Raw genomic sequence first — 17,732 nt, forward strand, 5'->3', positions numbered from 1 at the left:
CACAGGCATCTGATGGTGAAGCTGCTCATGCAGGACCCAGTGAGGGCAAGGGCAGGGCCCATGGAGATGGTGAGGGCGGGACATCAGGAGGGGCGGGGCCACAGGGGTGGGTTTAGGTGTACTCCCCTCTGTGGGCCTGTCCCCTAACCCTGCCTCCACACACCTCACCCCATGTCCTGTGTCCTAGCACTGGGAAGTGATGCACTTGAGGGAAGCTTGCTCTGTCAATCAAACACAATGCACCAAGGGCATCATGGGAAATGGGTCACTGCTTCACAAACTCACCAGAAGTCCCGCCCCTTCAGTCAATCTCTCACCAGAATACCCGCCTGGACAGTCACTCACATACTTATTCTCCATCTACAATCCTCATTATTGGGGTGTGGCCGGACGCTGGCTGACAGGGACGTGTGGTCCCACATCCAGGAAGATGGCAGCCAGCTCACCCATGCAGCAGTTGAGTGGAAACCCCACAGCATTGAAGAAATCCCCTTCCATGCGCTCTGCTAGGGCACCACCTCGCGCCTGAAGCCCATAGGCGCCAGCCTTGTCCCTGGGTGCAAGGCAGGGACGAAGTCACACCAGGTGCCATGCTCAGCCACACCCACACCCGCCGGGGACAGCTCTTCCTTTTCAGGCCTCACTTCCAGGTTTCCTGGCCCCACCCACCCCACCCCGCACCCACTCACAGAGGATCCCCGCTCTCCACATATTCGCACAGCAGTGGCTCCGATAGCCACGAGAATGTCACACGGGTCTCTTTGTGGAACAGTGACAATTCCACTTCTGCTTCTGGGTCCACTTCCGCCTCTGGGGCCTCTGGGCATGTGGAACTTGGCTCCTGAAGCTGCCTCCGCCACAGTGGCCTCAAGATGGCCACACCAGTGATGACACTGTGCTGCTGGCCACACAGCCTGGGCGGGGCCAGGGTGGGCAGATGCTGGAGCTCCATGCAGAGGCCCTGCCCACTCTGCCCTGGGTGGGTCTGCCCCGCCCCTTCAGGCCCCGCCCACCTGCGCAGCATCCTGTAGGCATCATCCTTGTCCTTTGGCTTCTCCAGGATGACGCCATCCACGGCCTGCAGTGGGCGGATCAGATGTCAAGGGGCCGGGTCAGTGAGGGGCAGGGTGGGCAGGGCCTGAAGGAGCGGGGCCTCACTCACCATGATGGTGTCAGCTCCAATAATGACATCAGGAGGGTGCAGGTCCTGCAGAGCAGAGGGCGGGGCAGGCCTACCACCTGACCAGAAGGGATGGGGCCGTCCTCACCCTGCACAGCCGCGAAGCCACCTCCAGAGCCTTCAGCTTTGCTGTCTCCAGGGCATATTCGGGCGGAGCCGGAAATCTCACCTTCTCCAGGGACTCCTGGAAGTGGGAGGGTAGTCCTTCCCGAACTGCAGTCCCTGGGGGGGGGTGTGCTGTCAGAAACAGCAGGCCCCACCCCTGGAAGTCACTGCTGACAATCCCAGAGCAGGCCCCCCCTGCCCTGGAAGTCACCATGGAGGACAGGATGTCCCGCCTCCTGGGGGAGCTGCTCGCCCAGCACCCACCCTCTTCCCCTGCAGCAGCCTGGTGAGTGGACCCAGCTCCATGTTGAAAGGATCGCACATTTCCGGTCTGGGGGGTTCACTTCCGTTCTGGGAGGGACCAGAAATTGTCCACTTCCGGCTTGAGACAACCAATTCTGGTTCCTCTGAGATGATGGGACTTATTTCCTGCCCCTGGATGCGCAAAAAAGACGGCGGGGTTCAAGATGGCCATGGGTTACAGTGTAGGTAAAAGGAAACAGGAAATCCTGCCTACACCTGTCTATGTCAGAGCCTAAGCCTCAGGGACCGCAAGTCCCGCCTCCAGCACACACAGAAAGTGATTGAATGAATGAATGATTGTACAATGAATTAATGACTGAAATGACTGAATTACTTCATGAATGACTGACCTTTGACTGAATGAGTGAATGAATGACTGAATGAACTAATTAATGACTGAATCAATGAATGAATGACTACATGAATGAATGATTGAATGAATGACTGAATGAGTAAATGAATTAATGACTCAATAAATGAATGAAAGACTAAATGAATGAGTGATTGAATGAGTGGCTGAGTGAATGACTGAATGAATGAGTGAATGAATGACTGAATGACAGGTGTTTGATTGACAGCTGTGTGCCCTACAGGCCACGCCTGTAACTCCTCTGACATCAGGGCTCCCGTGACACCGCCCATCACCTAGGAACCTCTCTAAGTCATTAATTCCTGGTCAATGCTCCCTCGCAGAAGTCCTGCCCCGATTTACCATGTTGCCGGAAGTCCCAACCCGGTTTCCCCGGCAACAGGAACCCTGCTGCCAACCGTGGCATAAACAGGGAAACAGCGAAAACCAGAGGGGTGCACGGACCTAGGGTTGCAATCTCTGTTTCTTCCCTGTTCGCCGCACCCGGAAGTCCCACCTACCGCCTCGATGAGTGACAGGGAATATGCTCTGTGCTGCCTCTTTTGCGGTCAGAATCAGCCGTTTCTGACCTGTTCACTTGGACCTGTTAGTCCCGTCCCTTAAGGTGTTTCCTATCCGGCCCCCAATGTCCGATACGATCAATTCCCGTCCTGGGCCAAAAGCGGATCCAATTTAATCGCCGCCCGGTGGGCAGGAAATCGCATGTTGCACCATCCGTAAGCGGAAGTAATGTGCCGGAAGCGGAACTCAGGCTGCAGCGCACTCCGTCCTGTTTACTTCACGGGTGGAACTCAAGTTGTGCATCTCTTCGTTGCAACCTTTCCTGGGGACCATTTTGTGTGAAGCTCAAGTCAGTGACTGGAAGCCTGACGTCCTTGGTTCACAAGCGGAAATCATGTGTCAGTTTGGCCGGGTGGAACTAGAAGCATGTTTTCCATGTGTGTCTTCCGGGGACACTGACAGCCACGAACCGGAAGCTTTAGTTCGGGACCGGAAGGCGGAAGTCCTGAGATCGCAGCCGCTTGTGAGCGGTGCAGGGGACAGTCCAGGAACCGTGTGTTTGAGAAGGAGTTCTTGGGGACAGAGTTGTGAGAGGTGCTCAATGTCTGTAACTCTGTCTGTTCCAGTCACTCTAGGAGGTCTCTCCCCCGGCAGAGCCTCAGTAATGACGGATAAACATCAGGCAGGCGGGCACACTGGTTGCTCCAGCGGGATAGAGGGGTCCAGTATTTTCAAAGCAGGTCCAAGAAATTTTCCGGAGGTGGAGGTGTTTTGTTTATTTGACCCGCTCTCGGTCCCAGTGCTCAACCAGACCAGTGGAGCAATGGGTGCAGTAGGACACAGGGTGGGGAAAGTGCGGCTTCTGGGTGGGGTGCTTTGTACATCAGAGTACTAGAACTTTACTCTCTAGAGATAAGATATAGGGCGTGAAAGACAAAAAAGTAAAGTTAGAGAAACGCCCCACTTTAAATGAAAGACAGACTAAACTGGAAAGTTAACCCCTAGCGATATCTGTTCCTTGGAATCTGCTAACTTCCCCTCACACGGCCCTGAGAAAACAAGATTCCAAGAATTTACACTGCCCCTCCTTTCTTGTGAGTCAGCAGGTGGTGAATGGGGTCTTTAAGAAACAAATAGATAACTGCACCTCCGGTTTGCCCAGACAAGATTAATTAGCACACCCTGAGGCCCTAAGGTCTGTTGACCATAATAGGGAGACCAGCCTCAAAGGGTCATGTACTCAATGGACAGAGGGTCCCACCCCTTCCCTAAGCTTGGGGTATTTGCCTTTAAAAACACCTGTGCTGTGTGTCGGGGTGGAGGGAGGAGATGGCTTCTTCTCACTAGTCTGCCTGCTGGAGGGGCCCCTTTGCACAAATGTTTCCTGTTCATTAAAGCCTCTTGCATGTTGAAGCAACTGGACTGGACATTGAGTTTTTGGGGATACCGATGGAAACTGGGAGACTCCTCATTCTGAGGGTCTTAAAAAGCTTGAATTCTTGAATAATGCAGATTGTTTAAAACTGCTCACTGAGTAAGATGTGCTGGCTAACAGTAGTGGTCATACATGAAAATCTTCCTAGCTCCATTCCTCTCTAAATTTTCAACTTTCCACGAAGAATACTCTTTTTATAATTTTGTGTTTGTTAAGTGGTTTTTCTAAGGTTCAGGAATAAAACTCCTACAGTTATAGAGCAATGATCAAGCTTTCTGATGAGAGAAAGAAAATTATCATATTTGATCTGGTACCTGCTTTTATTTCCTGACAGTTGGATGTTCCTGTACAACCCGGCCAATAACACCTCATGCTGCAGACTGCTCAGTGGGTGATGGGCCCCATGGGTACCAAAACTCGATGACCATGTCAGGAGTGGCTTCGTCTTGACAGAAACAAACACACTGGAGGCGGTTTGCAACTGCTACCATTTTTACTTTAGAGTATTGGGTTTTTATACAGAAATTACAAGGAACAGATCTTTGGTCACAATTTACAGACATATTATAAAATGCCAGTAATTCCTTTGAAGCATGAGATTAAAAAAACACTTATTTTCACCTGCCTGTGGTCAGTGTACTAGAGATTTGGTTTACTGAGTTTAGAGAAAAGTCATTATCTCTGATCGGTATACTGTTAACAGCATTGATAAGAACTCTTGCATTGCTTTACTAATTTTAGAGGATAATCATAAACTTTTAACAGTATTTTTCCATCTTTTTTATTATTTATTTTTTATAACCAAGTCCATTTAAATGAAAACAAACATTTATAGACAATATTTGGGAATTTGGGCATCGTTCTTTCCAAACTACTTCCTGCTTGTAAGGGGTGCTCTCATGGGGGATTCTAAGAAGATGCTGAAATCCTGGCTGTGATCTGTAAGGCTGCTTTGTCCAGCTGTTTTGAGTGTAGGCTCACTTGGTATTCTGTTTCAGGCAGTCTGGCTTGATCAAACCACATTAGTATGGAAGAAATCCACAGCTTTTCGTTTTCTGTGGGAAAAAAAAATAGAAATCCTTTTCCCCAGTAACTTGTCCTTGAACATAAATATTTGAGTCAGAGCATAGTTTTTTTTGTAATTTATTGTTATACATGTCGATCCCAGTTCCCTCTCCCTTATTTCCACCCTCCAAGTCTCAAGGTTTCTGTGCAGTGACATCTAATGAAATCTCAATCTCCAACTTGGAAGTGATGTGAAACTTCCAAGTCTCCCACCACGTAGGTCTCTCAGAGCTGCTTCCTTGTTCACTGTCTCACGCACTCGAGCACCTTAAGCCTAGCAAACAGAGGCTTAAGAAAACAGCCCATCAGCACTATGTACAGAGGTAATTTCCACCAGTAGAGAGAGCCCCCCAATGAGCCATTTACAGGGGCTCAGCCCAAATTGTCCAGGGGTGTTTTTAAACCTGAAAAGCACAAAGGGTAGGAGAGCTATCTGATCATTAACACCAGTCTAAACGGTCAATTTAGTGAAGGTCTCCTCAATGGTTTTATTTATACTTTCTACGTGAATTTTTGGGTTTGTATGCACAATGTAATTTTAATCAATCCCCAGTATCTTGGCCAGTGACTGACTTACCTGGGTCACAAAACCTGTACCATTGTCTGATTTTACTACCTTAGGTATTTTGAATCTTCGGAAAATTTTCTTCAGTAATTTTTTTTAGCCAAACAGTTGAGACAGTCCCATGCACATGAACAGTTGAAAAAGCATACCTGTTGCCTGTTAATGTTTATGGACTTCTCTTCGTCTAGCAGTACCACTCCCCCAGTCCTTTCTTTACCTTTTATGGCAGTGAATTGGTCATCATCTCCCCAGCCAGCAGGATGTCATTAAGATCTTTGCAAACTCCAGTCTCTTTAACCAACAGTTGATGGCAGTCATGAATCCCCGGTTCACCAGTCTCCACAGACAGAAGAGTGGTGGGATGAGGCTAGCTGGTGGAGCGAACACAATCCACTCAGTCTCTCAGTGAAAAGCAGGCTTTGGTGGTGGGTCACACGGGCATTGGTCATCATCAGTTGGCGGCTGCCAGACAATGCTCTCCAATGCATGGGGGCTATTAATGTTGCTTTATGCCCCAAAGTCAACTTGTCAGCAGTGATATCTTTTTGATAGACAGGCCCTCCCCTTGCTACAGGATCAAGCTTCTTTGACAGATAAGCAACTGGTCTGTTCCAAGGCCCTAGGGATTTGGTTAAAACTCCCCAGGAGACCCCCTTATGCTCATCCACATAAAGGGTAAAAGGTTAGTTACATCAAAAGGCTTAGAGCCGATGCTTTCAGCTGGGCCTTTTTAATGGCATCAAATGCCTCCTGGTGCTCTGGGGGTCCAGGAGAATTTTTTCCTTAGTCAGCCTGCAAAACCCAGATGTCCCCAGAAATTCTCCTACTTGCCTGGCCATCGTTGGGGAATTTTAAACCCTTGGGACATTCAGCTCTAGATGAGCTGCCTAGTTCTGCACGTGTCAGTGTCCTTCCATTCAAAGGCAAAAGGCAGTTGGCTGGTGGCTCGAACAAGTGGGGTACCCGGCCCATGCCAAGGTCCACTGTTCTTCGGGTAGTCCATGAATTACCTTGGGCATTGGGAGGGGTTCCAAACCCCGTCTCCCTTTAATTTTATCCTTTCTTAGGGTTAGGACCTTGGAGACCTTGTCTTCTTGAGACAGTCATTTGCCAAGTGTCGTTTTTCTTTACAATATGCACACTGTTCCTCCTTGTCAAGTGGAGTCCTGTTGCCCAGGTTCCCTAGCCTGTTTTAAATTTCCTAACTTTTTTTCTCTCTTTCTCTATTTTTTTCCTTTAACCACTGCAGCCAAGGTATTTTAGTGAAATTCTTTTCCTGTCTTCTGTCACGCTTTTTCTCTGCTCTCTGTCTCTCTACTGTCTTTCGTTTCTCTCCTTTTCTCTGTCCCTTCAATACACTTTCTCTGTCTCTTAACTCTTCCAGTCTCTGGAGTTTCTTCCTAATACCTGGGGCCCAATTTCCCCATGAAGACCAGAGCCACCGAAGCTCTCTGGGCTTCTGAAGTAGTGTCAAAAAGTGCTCTCTTTAACTTAGCCAAATTGGTGGGCCATGTCGTGGCACCTAAGAGACCTGCCACCAGAGCCTGGCGATAGATTTTTAAGGTCTCCCTACCTTCAGCAATGTTGAAGTCCCAACTGGGGCACCTCAAAAGGAATCCCAAGTCAATCTTGTTTTTTTTTTTTTCAGCTGCACTGGCCGCCCATCAGCCCCAGGGATATTTTTCTAGCCTCAAGCAGAAATTGTTGATAATCATCTCAAATAGCCTAGAGAGAGAACATAAGGAACTCCAAAAAGGGGGTGGTTAGTTTTTCCAATTACAAAGATCTGGGGAGAAGGGTCAGCCCTGGAGGCTGATGTTGGGAACCAAACATGTGCAGTGGCAGGGTCATAAGTCATATCCCTGTCCCTCCATTCCAGCATGGATCTGCCCAGTCCATTCGGGGCCATGGCTATTCAGCTGAAGATCAGCCCCAGTGGCTCTGGCTGCCCTGCCACATTCCTGAGGGCAGGGGATGAGCACGCTCTTTGTCTAGCTGGGTCTCCAGCCCTGCTCTCCTGTGGATTTAAAGTCAAACTTAGGTGGGTAGTTAGTTTTTGACCCATGGGGAGAATAGAAATGGACATAAACAGTATGAACAGAAGGACACAAAAAACACAGAACAATCCGACAAAGAGGACAAATCCGCGCGGCAGACAAACGGTGCCCAAACCAAAGTTACAAAGCGGGAGGGAAGCAAGTCCAGAGGCCTGCTGTCCCCTGGAGAAGAGAAACTTCGTCCCCTTCCCTCCTCCAAACAACCCGGGACTTCATCCAGGGTGGGACCAAGGGTCTCAGGACACGTCTGCTTCCCCCTGTAGTCCTATAAAAGTCCTGTGCAGGCCAGGCAAAGATTCAAATACTCGAGTCAAAAACACATAACATACAAGTCTTCTGAAGGCTAGGCACAGATTCAAGTACTCGAGTCAAAAACATGTAGCATCAGATGCATCAGGCATACATCAAACATATACGTTGTGAGCTCTTTCTTACCTCCAACTGGAAATGGAATTGAGTCTGGGGGTCGACCGGATCTTGGTGGAACTTCCAAAATGTAAGACCCTCAGAATGAGGAGTCTTCCAGTTTCGGTCGGTACCCCAAGATCTCAATGTCCAGTCCAGTTGCTGCAACACGCAAGAGGCTTTAATTTACAGGAAACATTTGTGCAAACGGGCTCCTCTGACACGCAGGCTAGAGAGAAGCCCCCTCCCCTGGGCCCAGGTGTTTTTTAAAGGCAAACTCACAATCTTAGGGAGGGGGGTAGGACCCTTTGTCCATTGAGTATATGACCCTTGGAGGCTGGACGGTCTGCTATTAGGGTCAACAGACCTTAGGACCTCAGGGTGTGCTAATTAATTTTGTCTGGGCAAGCCAGAGTTAAAGCTATCTCTTTGTTTCCTAAAGATACTATTCACCACCTGCTGACTCACAGGAAAGGAGGAGCAGTGTGAATTCTTGTTATCTCAGGTCCTTGTGAGATGAAGTTTGCAAATTCCAAGGAACAGATGTTGGTTTCCAGGTTTAACATTACTTTTTTTGTCTTTCAAGATCATCTCATAGAGTTAAAAGTTATTTCTTATGCAGTACCTTTGGTTCTGTGTACATGAAGAGAAGATTGAGAACACTGGGGTGGACACTCACTCATTCCCAATCTGTCTGTAACTCTTAATCCCCCTCCCTCAATTTTCACTCCCTTTCCATCTCTCTGTCCTCACTTCTCTCTCCCATGTTGCAGATCATATCAGAAAGGCAGGGACTGCATCCTCCTGAGCTGGATCAACTCCACAGTTCTTTACTATCATCTGTTTATGTTGGTCCCAAATAATAAACTCATTTATCATTTGTCTTCATTCTATTGAACTCAGTAACACACCATCTCTACATGAATCAATTTTATTTATTAAGACTAAAGTCAAGTGTGATGTCTCACATGTTCCCAAAATTATACGCATGATGTGGGTTTTCTCTTCCAAGATTGCTTCCCTATTACCTGATATCAAGATGATAAAAAAGGATTTAAAATATGTACCAGGTAAGAAATACAGATGAACAAAATTATGAAAATTCATTGCTATGACCTATATCCATTTTCTGAGAACATACTGTAGTTCCTCCTACAGGAATACTCAAGGGTGTAACCGCTTTTAAAAAACCATAATCAGTCAGAAACTCACTCACTGACATCACATAATTAAAATTAAATGGAATCTCTGAATAGATTTCAAAGTGCGAATATTTTCTCTTAAGAGGACTCATTTGTGTAACCCACATGTTGATGGTCTTAAAGTCTTCAAAGGTTTCCTACAACATGATTTGCTTCATGTAAAAGAAAGCAAGCATGAAGGATTGGGCTTATGGAAGTCAATCAATCTGAATGAGGTTTTTGTTTAAATAAAGACAAGTATTACAATGAAACAGGGTTCCATTATCAGTGAATTCCTAGGGCTTTTGTCCACGTGACATTGCTTTTAAGAGCAAAACAGAGATATTGCAATGCTTGAACTGACTGTTAAACTTTTCCGATATTGTTCTTTCCAGAATCCTATGTAACACAATGTGTGTTGGCTGACGATCATACCACATCCTTTCTAGTAAGATTCCTTTCTATAAGAGTTTTCTTTGGACCACAAAGATTATTGCGATAAGTAAAGTGCACAACTTTACCACAATGCTTACATGTACAGGGTTTCCATACACTATGATTTTTTTGTGTGTGATTATAAAGACTAATGATACATAGAAAGGATTCACCACATGGGATACATTCAGTGTCTTTCAAGTATGCATTTCTTATGACTTAAGAGATGGCTGGGATGTGCAAATGCTTTACCATACTGATGGCATTCATAAGGCTTCTCTCCAGTATGTGTTTTTGTATGACTTTTAAGCACATGTGTTGGAAAAATTTTACGACTTTGATTATAATCATAGGGTCACTCTACAGTATGTGTTCTTTTATGATGTATCAGATGGCTGTGTCATGTAAAAGATTTACCACATTACTTACATCCATAGGGTTTCTGCCCACGAGGTGTTCTATGATGAGACTAGAGAGTACTGACACGGGAATATGCTCTACCACATTGATTACATAATAGGGTTTCTCTCCAGTATGTGTTCCTTTATGACATACTAGAGTGCTGTGATGTGAAAAAGCTTTACCACATCGATTACATACATAGGGTTTTTCTCCAGTATGTGTTCTTATATGTATTTTAAGCTGAGCATTCCTTCCAAATGCTTTACATCATTGATAACATTCATAGGGTTTCTCTCCAGTATGTGTTCTTATATGTTTTTTAAGAAGAACATTACTTGCAAATGCTTTACCACATTGACTACATACATATGGTTTCTCTCCGGTATGTGTTCTATGATGATAATGGAGACTGCTGACACATGAAAATGCTCTACCACATTGATTACATTCATAGGGTTTCTCTCCAGTATGGGTTCTTTTATGACACACCAGAGTGCTGTTTTGTGAAAAAGCTTTACCACATTGATTACATGCATAGGGTTTCTCTCCAGTATGTGTTCTTATATGTATTTTAAGCTGACCATTACTTGCAAATGCCTTACCACATTGATTACACTCATAGGGTTTCTCTCCAGTATGTGTTAATATATGACTTTTAAGCCACCCATGTGTTGTGAAAGCTTTACTACATTGATTACATTCATAGGGTTTCTCTCCAGTATGGGTTCTTTTATGATACACCAGAGTGCTGTTTTGTGAAAACGCTTTACCACATTGATTACATGCATAGGGTTTCTCTCCAGTATGTGTTCTTATATGTATTATAAGCTGACCATTACTTGCAAATGCCTTACTACATTGATTACACTCATAGGGTTTTTCTCCAGTATGTGTTAATATATGACTTTTAAGCCACTCATGTGTTGTGAAAGCTTTACTACATTGATTACATTCATAGGGTTTTTCTCCAGTATGGGTTCTTTTATGACACACCAGATTGCTGTTTTGTGAAAAAGCTTGACCACATTGATTACATGCATAGGGTTTCTCTCCAGTATGTGTTCTTATATGTCTTTTAAGGTGACCATTACTTGCAAATCCTTTACCACATTGATTACATTCATACAGCTTCTCTCCAGTATGTGTTCTTTTATTTTTTTTTTGAGATTACTGCATAGGGAAAAGACTTTACCACATTTATTACAGTCTGGTGTTTTCTGTCCCGTATGCGTCCTAATATGTCTTTTAAGCATAGTATGTCTTGCAAATAATTTACCACATTGACTACATTCATAGGTTTTCTCTACCATTTGAGTTCTTTCACAGAGTTGGAAGAAACTGTGACATTCAGAGACTTCACCATACTGAAGACATCTATATGGTATCTCTCCAGTATGAAATTTTTCCAGCCTTTGAAGATGCCTGTAACATAAAAAGTTTTTCACACATTCATTGCGTATATTCACAGGATTCACAACCTTATGGCTTCTTTCATTCCAGCAAGGATAATTAGCACATGTAAAACTTTACCACATGCATGATACTAAAGAAACAGTATATTTATAAAATAAATTTATAACTTGGCCAATTGTGAACAAGAATCCGATCTTAAGTTTTACATTTATAATGCTTCCCTCATGAGGTGTTGTTTTGTTTCCTTTGAAGATACTTGTGATTCAGAGTAAGAGCTTTTATTTCACGGGCCACATTTATGGCATCTATTTACATGAGAATTCTCACATAATTGAAAAGGACTGAAAACAACTCAGAGCTTTAACATACTTATTGCATTTATCAGTTTTTCCACAGTATGAATTATACTTCATTGGCCAAATATACCAGTAAAAATGGAAGCATTCACCCATTCCAATTGTCATTGGGATTTACTTCAGTGGGAGTTTGTTCATATCTTTCAGATGATGTTGGAATACTGATAAATTTTAAACTTCTTTCACACTCAACAAATATCCTCAAAGTGGGGGCTAGTAATCATCTTTCATTTCTTCTCAATGTCCTAAGAGAGAGACGTATGTTGCTTCTTTCCACATTGTAAATTCACATGGCTTGCATTTAGAGTATCATATCGTCTTTATTTTTCCCTACGTTTTCTGATACAGATTATCTCTGTGTAGGCCTGGCTAGCTTCGAACTCACTTTGTAGATCAGGCTGATCAGAAACTTAAGAGATCCACCTTGTTCTTCATCATTAATGCTGGAATTAAGGGCATGGGTCACAACTACCTAACTCAACATATGATATACTTATTAAACTAAGAATAACAAAGAAAAAGTTTCCACTTTGCACTCATGCAATTTGATTTTCTTTTGCTCACAGACATGTGTGTCAGGGATTAAAGTTTCTCCACAAAAACCTTCTTGATACTCATGAACTGACCCTTTCTATATATATAGCAAAGTCACAAATATATAAGTAATGCTTGATTAACTATACACATTTTTCTTAGAAAGTCTTGGACATATAATTATCACCTATACAAGAATATATTGTTTAAAATATCTGAATATTATTAACAACAGCCTGGCATATCTATATCATAGATCTCCAGGTGCTATAATTCAAATGGTGGTATCTGTGAAGGCATTGTTTCCTTCTCTTTTTACATGAATACCTTGCAAACACAGAAGAGCTACCTTTCACTGAGGTACATAGTTTTGTTAGAAAATGAGAACCATCACTATACTTTAAGCTGTGGTTTTTTCAACTTTGATCTTCTTAATTTTTTTTTAATTCTTTTTGTGTGTCTCTTCAATAAAATTTCCAGAATACATTAAAATATCTTCAGAGCCAAATTTGCATAAATTTACACGTGAAAATTTACCTTCTATGTCTTCTAGAATTTGGACAATGATCTTCCATGTTATGGTCATCCCAAATGTAGCCTGAAATAACAGAAAGTATACAATGTATTATTGTAAATTGTACAAAACTTAAATTAATAACTTTAGTGAACCTTAGAACCATGCCTCATTCAACCAAGTTTCCTTTTCCTCAATCAAAATTACAGAATAGTATCAATAACCAAGAAATATTTGGTCCCTTATTTTAAAACATGAAGGAAATTTCAATCTTACCTGTATCAGTGAGGTTCCTGTAGGTGTCCAGCATCACATCTCTGTAGAGACATTTCTGAGAAGGATTTAAAAAAGCCCACTCTTCCTGAGTGAAATGGATGTACACATCGTCATAGGTCACTGCAACCTACAATAACCCAAACATGTTTGACAAAGAAATATGATACTCACAATGTAAATATAAACAACTTTGACAACATACTCATGTAAGTCTGGAGCCTTGCACACTTATTTCATGACATGGACATTATAATGCATTCACATGATCCATTTAGTAGGAAACTGAATAGGAGGTTCACATGTGACATTTCTTGGCCCTTTAATTAGCATATAGCCCTGAGAAAGAAATCCCTATAAACAGACATAAAGGAAGTGTTAAGCTACCAGAACAACACTACTGAGAACACATCAGAAATAAATTGTACAATAGGCACAGCCTATCACAGAAATACTGAAGGACCTTGAAACAACATCTGTCTTTGTTAGGTTTTCATTGCTGTTAAGAGATACCATGGACCAGGGCAACTCTTACAAAGAAAAGTTTTAATTGAGGTGTCACACTTAAAATTTCAGAGCTTCAGTTAATCATCATGGCAGCAGGCATGTCAGCATGCATGCTGCTGCAGTCCTTGATGTTATAGTCCTTACAGCATTACTCAGAGGCAACAGGGAGTTGTCTGACACACTGGGCAGTATTCTGCGAATAAGAAACCTCATGTCTGATCCTACAATGATGTGATTCTTCTAACAGGGAGAAGGCCACTCCAACAAAGCCACACCACATCTTCTTTCACTAGTGGGAACTCACAGAATATTCACTTACAGCTGGAGGACCTTCATGTCAACAAACTGGACCCTATGAAAGTAGTAAACACTTAGGTGACTTGATCTGTTAGGGGGCCCCTGAAAGTGAAACCATAATCCATCCCAGTTGCTTGAACTGTGTTTTTGGAATCCGCACCCTATAGTGAGATACTTTGCTCAGTCTTGATAAACAATAGAGTGATTTGGTCCTTCCTCTGCTTTGTATGCCAGACTTTGGTGAGTCCTGAATGAGGGCATTACCCTCCCTGACTACTAAAGGGTGGAAGGGAAGGGAGAGAAATTGGAGAAGAAGATGGGGAGGAAGGGAGTGTATGGTATGTAAAATGAAAATGAAACTTTAAATGAAACTAAAAAAATGAAACAATACATTATTAGAATCATGTACTAAAAGTGACTGGTTTTGCGCTCATTGTTTTTTAAGTAACAAAGATTTTGAAAACAAATTCATTCCTAGTTTTTGTATATTCAGATTGTGTGTGAGAGATGTTTCCCATGTGTACTTATTACATACCATAGTAGAGGTTATCAGAAACACTGCATCTGGAGGTGAGGTTGTATTGAGCCTAGAATTTTGGGTTTGGGGGTATGAACTCAGGTCATCCCCAAGTAGAATATGTGCTGTGCCACCATCCAAGACACATTGAACTTTTTAGGAAAAACAGTAAATGGCATTTCCAGATTGAAAACAATAAGAATAACAGAGAGTACATGAATAGAAAAGTAAATGATCAATGAGAACTTGGTGAGTTAATATTTATATTCTGTATGAGATAAATTTGCCACATTAATTGAATACAGTGCAAATTATATTCCTGACACTTTATAAGAGTATATCTGATTCAAAAGATTCAGGAAAATGGGAAACAGTTAGAATCTCTGGAGGGTTACGAAAAACATAGTACATATATTGACACAGCATGGCTTCTATACCTAATATAAACATGCAGTGATTGAGAGGTGTACAATATTTGGGAAAGAACAAAGGAGAGGAAGTGAAAAAGAAAAGAACAATAAGAGGTAAATACTGCCAACTTTACTCTCAAAAATACAAGGGAAACTCATCCAGATAAACTTAGATCTTGAGCAATGTTACTCAGCTACCCATGATTCTATGTGTTCAGAACTTAAATACATAGACTCATACAAAACTCAAAAGGATATTTACACTGTTTGGTTTCTGACACTCCAGCTATTGATACTTGTTACTAATAGAGACACCCCACAGTCTAGAGCTTTCTGTACGTATGGGGTAATCTCCTGCTATGATTCAGAGAATTATATTTTAATTTAATGAACAGTGTTACAAATTAATGAGTTCTGTTTATTAAATATATCCATAAATATAATTGGTATCCACAAATAATTTTTTTAAGAAGCTTGGTCCCAAAAACCGACTGAGGACATACAGTCACTTAGTGTAAGAAGGAGTAATCAAGAGGACAGAAGGGCATTGCCCATAGACATAAGAAATAAATAAAGAAATATGTGTGCAATGACAAATTGTGTTCATTTCTGGCTTATGAGCAAACAGGAAAGAACCTACAACAGATGGTTACTTTTGTTGTTATTGTTGGGATTTTTTTTTTTTTGAGACAGAGATTCTCTTTGCAATAAAAAGCCTTAGTTGTTTTAGGAATATCTCGCTAGACGTTGCTGGCCTTGATCTCATACAGATCAACTTTCCTGTGCCTCCTGAATGATGGGATTAAAGGCGTGAACCACCACAATCTCGCTCCTAAAACAAATTTTGCATTCAACATATGTTGCCTTCTTTAAGTACTTTGAATATCTGACTAGTGACCGGATATTGCAAGTTATGCCAGTAAGGCAATATAAGCATTCAATAGAAAAGATAACACCATAAGTATTTCATAGTACAGGAGTAACATGAAACAGCAGGTCACATTTTACTGGCAAGTCCTGAGGGAGAAGTGTCAGAAGATGAGAAAAGAATGGAAGGCAGAAAAAGAAAAGATGAAAGGTAAGGTAGGGAGGTATTGCTTAAGCCATGCCATATTCTAGGTACATTTCTTATAAGGAATAGCTTCTTGTATACTACTTCCATGAGGAAACGGAAGGAAATTTGAGACTCTAGGAAGTGAGTGGGAGTTACCATTCAATGGGACAAACTCAGGAGAAGGATACTCAAAAAGTGCAGTACAAGGGGAACACAGGGATCTCCAAAACATCACCAACTAAGCCAACAGTAGCCATGGGCCTAATAAACACAGCTCCATGTGGTGGGGATATTTGTGTTCTCAGAGTCTGAAGCAACCCCTCCACAAAGACACTGGCCCCAGACAATTGAATTTTCTCTCAAGAATCTTCCTTGTGTTAAAGGTGGAGTTCTACTTTATTCTTGATAGCTCAAGACCTGATAGAAACATCATAATTCAAGAAACCTTGGGTGTTATTGGCCCTGGGTTTCAGAAGGAAATATGGTCATTCTCCATGAGTGAAGACCTAAAGAGAAAGTCTTGCTTGCTTTGTCTAGCCCTCAACACATCACTGTTTTCTTTTCAAACAGTTTTCACCTGGGCTCATCTTGCCCATATGACAGAGCCATGATTTTATCTTGAAGAAAACTGGATGTTTATGGCACACCAGCACCTAATGTTCATTGGAACCCTGTAATACACCCTTGTATAGCTTGTAAAAGACCTAATCAATGGTATGGAGGTGGGCCTTGGGGGTTTGTAAACCATTGCTTTGCTTATTGACATGGATTGGATCCAAATATTTGGAGTATCCTGGGGAACAAATGTATATTATATCATCCTATTCTGTAACATGCCTGGTTAGCACACAACTTAACTTTTTTCTATTTTTTTTTAAATTTGGGGGTAGCTAAATAAGTTTTTTGCAACTCCCTATCTCCCAAATATTGGTAAATCCTTTATATAAACAATTCCCCTCCTCTATGTCACAGCTCAGTGGTAGAATGTAATCCAACACAAGAATGCCGTATACAGATGTTTGTATTTTCCCTTTGCTTTAACCTAGCAATTCAGAAACAGAGGCAAGAAGTTTTCTATGAGATTGGGTCTAGCTTGCTCCACATAGAAAATTCTAGATCATGCTGCAAAGCTACACAGAGAAATGAGGAAAAAGAATGCCATTTAGAACATACACAAAGTTAACTCCAAATGTGGATACTCCCTTAGCCTAGAGATAAGGGGCAGGGCCTGGGCCAAAACTCAACTGACTTGACAGATTTTTATGATCCCTCCTAAAGACCTCAGCCTCCCAGAGGAATGCATGGCCCATGGGATGGGGAGGTCGCTGGGGGAAATAGGAGGATGGGAGGGAGAGGGAACTGGGATCGATATGTAAAATAATATCTTTATATTTATTTTTTAACAACAGAAGAAAAATTATTTTGATGGCAAAAGAGAACATGATAACTCTGAATGGATGTGACCCCTAAATGTTACATGTGAAGAGCAGAACTTCTTGAAGGCACTGGACTAAGTGAACCCCTCCTTCTTTATAAATAGCCATCCCTGTGCACCAAAACCATAATGGAGCTGACTACAAAGAAGATTATTCACAATCTTACCTGATTTAATTCCTTTCCTCAGGCAACCCACATGGAGAAGTATTCATAGGCAATACCCTGGTCAGGGAAGCTGCTAGGACCACAATGGCCTAGCAGAACACTGAATGTGGCAGCATACTCCAGTCTAGCCTCCTCCTGGAGGGCCTGCCAAACCGACTTTCATGAATACCCACCCCACCCTCCCCACCCCCTTGCTTACCATACCTCATGTTCTGTGCTTATCCATGCTCTCCAATAAATCCCCCACAGCA

At 42.7% G+C, this 17,732-nt stretch overlaps 1 protein-coding gene across 1 annotated transcript; it reads right to left on the minus strand.

The window, feature by feature from the left end:
- Positions 1-423: 423 nt before the first annotated feature.
- Positions 424-1,609, minus strand: LOC127218561 (probable bifunctional dTTP/UTP pyrophosphatase/methyltransferase protein; the record flags this gene model as incomplete). Its single annotated transcript, XM_051179568.1, has 6 exons — positions 1,519-1,609; positions 1,269-1,402; positions 1,163-1,207; positions 1,014-1,078; positions 690-914; positions 424-553 (listed from the first exon to the last, which is right to left on the minus strand). Coding segments are annotated over exons 1-6 (690 nt in total), but the record flags the coding sequence as incomplete, so codon positions are not given.
- Positions 1,610-17,732: the final 16,123 nt, after the last annotated feature.

Source organism: Phodopus roborovskii, unplaced genomic scaffold (assembly GCF_943737965.1).
Source record: "Phodopus roborovskii unplaced genomic scaffold, PHOROB, whole genome shotgun sequence".
NCBI lineage: Eukaryota > Metazoa > Chordata > Mammalia > Rodentia > Cricetidae > Phodopus > Phodopus roborovskii.